Source organism: Pinus tabuliformis, chromosome 4_2 (genome assembly GCF_031772625.1).
Source record: "Pinus tabuliformis cultivar Carrire ecotype Pingquan chromosome 4_2, CPIR1, whole genome shotgun sequence".
Taxonomy (NCBI): Eukaryota; Viridiplantae; Streptophyta; class Pinopsida; order Pinales; family Pinaceae; genus Pinus; species Pinus tabuliformis.
The window spans coordinates 715,795,391-715,800,015 of record NC_142304.1 but is presented as its reverse complement, the minus strand read 5'-3'; the positions used below and the strand labels follow the sequence as shown (position 1 = coordinate 715,800,015).

Genomic DNA, 4,625 nt, shown 5'->3' with positions numbered 1-4,625 from the left:
TTTTTTTCATGAGGCTCTAGAAGGTTGACGAAGTTTAATAAATATTGAAAGTAAACACAAAAAACTCTATTGACCTTCATATGTTTATTATTGAAAAACTTCTCTCCATGCTTTTCATCTAGAAGATCATTAATAATTAGGACACTTGCACTAGGTTTCTTCCTTCTTTAATATCAAGACTACTACTCCTTAGTAAGGGCGTGTAGTAGGTTGTATGACCTCCACCTTCAATAGTTCTTGAGTGATATTTTTTCTTATATCAATTTGTGCAAACGGGTGTTAACAAGAATGTACATTTTGTGGTTGAATTCCTAGGATCAAGGGAATGTTATGTTAGTGATTTCTTAAAGAATGGATAAACTTAGTCTTTGGTGTTTGAAATACTTGATGATTTTTTTGAAGGAACAATTGAAAATTTAAGAGTATTTCTTACGTCAAATTATGGATTATCCATAACTTATATGGAATTAAATTGGCAAATAATTCTAGAGTGGCCTTTATTTAATAATTTTTCCATACTATGGGAATGACTATTTCAAGGGACCTTACCAAAATCCATTGAAGGGTGTATACATGTCCCCCTTTACAGAAATCTATATAGATTTCTTTCAAATACATTATGAGTGATCCCAATGTGCATAGACACTTTGCCCCCAATATTATGTCATAGCCACCCATATCAATGGAGAATAAATGGGATTTGAGTTGATAGTCTCCGATATAGAGTTTGACATTTTCACATTTTCCCCCACAGTTCATTATACCTCAATTGGGGATCATGATTTAAAATTTGTGTCCTACGCATTAAAAACAATGGGTTTATTCTACCACTCTCTTATGAATGAAAATATGAGTACCAACATTATGAATGAGGACTACAACATTATGGAACTTGATGTGGTCTATGAAGTTAAAATGCCTGATAATGCACACATTGAGATTAGGGTTTCCTCATGGAGAAGTGGAGGTTCAATATGTGCCTAAGCTTGAGTGTTGGTGTATACAACTTATAATGATGATGTCTATTTAATAGTTATGAATTTGGGTATGGCCTCAGTGGTCACAGCAATTTGGAACAATTTATTTTCTTTAGACCTATGAATTAAAGCATATTTTTCTTTAAACCTATACAACTTCATTTGTTTTTTCTAACCCTGAGTGTCTTCGAAATGAGGCTTCCTTCCACGTAACAAAACTATTCAGTTGCAAGGAGGTTGTAAAACCTAGAAATGGAAATTACAAATGCACCACTAATGATAGGAATATTAAGGCATGGGATATCGAAAACACGAGTTATGGATGGAACTCATATTTATTATTTATTGAGGGAGTAATACATAAACTGCCAATTGTTTATCGAGGGATAGGAATCATAAACAATAGAGATGGAAATCACAAGAAAATGCACCAGCAACCTGCTTGAATTTGTTTTTGTTAATTATCCAAATGCTTAATGCACCTGTTAGTTATCTAGGCATGGGAATCACGAATGCACTAGGTCTTAACTTAATCCAAAATTAGCATTCATTAGCTTGAATTAAGTCTCTTGTAACTCCATAATGTTTACCATCATCAAATGGAAAAAATTTCAACAAGTAATTGCAAAAAAACTAACATATGGGTGATGAAACAGAGTGGCCTCAAGGGTTCTAAAGCCTCTAAGACCTTCACTCGCTTGATTTTAATGGATCTGAGCTATTTAAAACAATTTATAATGAATTAAAGTAGTTTGAATTATGTCCCTAACAAGAACATGAGAGTCCCACCAACTATAAATTCATATTTACTTTGAATGGCATTTTCTCACCTGAATAGTTCTCAAGTTTCAATGCCCGGACTTGCTGACATAGCCATCGATTACAGGGATAAAAATAACCATAAAAGAGGCTTGTCAAGTCTTGCAGCACATCCCTATGGGACTAGCATAAAAGCCCATAACTAAATTGTGTGGCCATCTAACTGATCTATAAAGCTTACCATTTTCCAAGAGTACAACAACTCCTGACAAACAAAAAAAATTATACACAAATGCCTAGCCATTTGACAAGAAAACTACAGGCACTAATACAAGTACATTTGTTCAACTGAGGTCCGCGATTTTAAGCGTATTTGACTCTCTTTTATGTGTACTATTCTAGTTAAAAATAATAATTTTTGGTAGGGGTAATTTAATGGCTTTTTTTATTCCTTAAATTTTGCACACTATGCTTTTATCTTTTACTTTGGGTATTTTGTGAATGATGTATCAAATTTTCTTTTTAATTGAGATTATATATGAAATTAAAATATCACCACTTTTCATTCATATATAAATTAAAATACACTATAAATAGATTTTATTTAGTTTTTAGAAAATAATATTAATTAATAATATAATATAAACCATAGATTTTTTAATCCATTCATTTTAATTGAGTTTAAATGATTGTTTCTAATATTGGTTATTCTATGATTTTAGTATTTTGTTAAAAATATATCAAACTAATGTTTATATATATAATTAATTTAAATTATAGAAATAATTTATATATAGAGAAATATATTAAATAATTATATATAAATATGTACAACTTAATGTATAATAAAAATTTATAGAACTAAAATATTATTTTTTATAATATCTATTTAAATTTAAATATGTAAATACAACTTAATGTATAATAAAAATGTATAGAACTAAAATTATTTTTTATAATATCTATTTAAATTTAAATATGTAAATACATATAACATATGGCATATATGTACTAATAAATTCCTTATACAATTTTTGCAATTTAAAAATTTTTAGTTCTTTCGCTGCACTTTTGGAATAATTATTAATATTTAGTTAGTACGGAATTTAGAAATTTAACAGTACCAAATGAATAAAAGTTTGTTTGTGTTACTGATAGCTATGCTGGTTTTTATCCTTCCAAGTTAGATCAACCTGTTAGGAACCTGGTAATGGTTGGTGTCAATTAATATCTGTTCAAGATTAGCGTGCCAAATTGTAATCAGAGTTTCTGCCAAAGATGTACTGATCAGAAATATATTTATATGATTGATTGTGAATGAACTTGTCAAATATATCATAAACTGCCAAAACAATTTGTTACAGTGCCATCTCGTGATAGCAGAGTGAATACATGTTGGGTTCGATTACAACCTACACTAAGAGGGGTATGAAGTTTGGTACAGAGCTGATGATGATCATGATCATGAGATGAGAGGACCTCCCTTGAGGTATTCAGTCAAGGCCAGCGCAACGAGGCCAATCATGGCAAAACGCCCATTCAACATCTCTGCCCCAGAAGACATTATTTCCTGTGATTTGCTCTCTTTGGACACTCCCTTGAACATGGGTATCACAGAAGCAAGCGTGAAGAGAACCGCGCTTCCAATAAACAGTGGAACTCCTCCGCTGGCCAGTTGGGCGGCGAGGTCTTTCCCGCTCGCTATCTCCACCCCGACAGCTGAGACGAATCCGAGCATGGCGAGTCTCCCATTTATGGTTTCTGGGGCTGGCCCACTGAAAGCAAACACGTCCTTAAAGTTTGTGCTCACCTGCATTATTATTTATGTCAATTCAATTCAGTTCAGTGCAGTGCATGTTAATGTAAAAATTGGCGCTTGCATAATCGCTTACCGTCTCAGGAGGGGTAGAAGGTGATCGCCTTGACTCCGGCTGTGGATCCACACGACCCAGATTAGGTTATATATAGAATAACATAAAACCTTATAGAATAACATAAAACCTTCTATTCGTGGATACGGAAACAGCGACAGAAATACTAACCCCCTCTGCCATGCATTTTACTCGAAGCTGCCTGCTGGTTGTTGACCTTTCCGCTGGCCTCCGTTGCAGGAGCGATGTTCCATTCATCGCCATTACTGATGCATTTACAGCGGCCATGATCGCAATATAATAATGAACACTATGTATGAGAACGAATCTAATTTATATGGACTTTGAGAACAAGAAGATAATGAACATATGAAATAACTAAAGAAGAATAGCCACTATTGATCTGTTATGAGACTCCAGGGCTGGTTATTGTGTTATATATAAGGATGTGGAGGCCATACGGAAAAATCTACCGTCATTCATTGAACGGTAAACGCTTAGCCAAGTCGAGGTTTATCTTCCTCGGACTATGTTTCCACGTGGTTGGATAAAAATTGAGACGTAGATCCTCGAACAACCGGCGCACCGCACATGAAATAGTAGAGGGCATCACCATCACCATAGATTATTCAACCTGTAGTAAGTCTCAACTTCGTGCTAGAATTTAGGAGTTCGTGTAAATCACGTTTTGAACCATTTCTATCCTCGTCTGTCATTTTTTTCGTGTAAATCACGTTTTGAACCATTTCTATCCTCGTCTGTCTTTTTTTTAATAAAGGGTTATTGTAACGGCAACGCCTAATTAGCCATTTATAGAGTATTTAATGTCGAAATATATGCATGCAACGGCATTAAATAATATTTGGGCGCTCCCGTGTTATCGGGCTAAGTTGCGTGCATATATTTCAACATTAAATACTCTATAGATGGCTGGTTAGGCGTTGCCTTATTGTAACAGGTGGGAGTTGGTTTTGAATGTCCATAGGGAGTGGGCATTTTAATTAGTTAATAAAGGTTT

At 33.9% G+C, this 4,625-nt stretch overlaps 1 protein-coding gene across 1 annotated transcript; it reads right to left on the bottom strand.

Annotated features, from left to right (window-relative positions):
• Window positions 1-3,070: 3,070 nt before the first annotated feature.
• On the bottom strand, window positions 3,071-4,014 carry LOC149171530 (early light-induced protein, chloroplastic-like). The gene is made up of 3 exons (XM_089427487.1): window positions 3,779-4,014; window positions 3,629-3,667; window positions 3,071-3,546 (listed from the first exon to the last, which is right to left on the bottom strand). Exons 1-3 carry the CDS (start codon window positions 3,893-3,895, stop codon window positions 3,199-3,201), a joined length of 504 nt encoding a protein of 167 aa, XP_089283613.1. The 5' UTR covers window positions 3,896-4,014; the 3' UTR covers window positions 3,071-3,198.
• Between the last annotated feature and the right edge of the window lie 611 nt (window positions 4,015-4,625).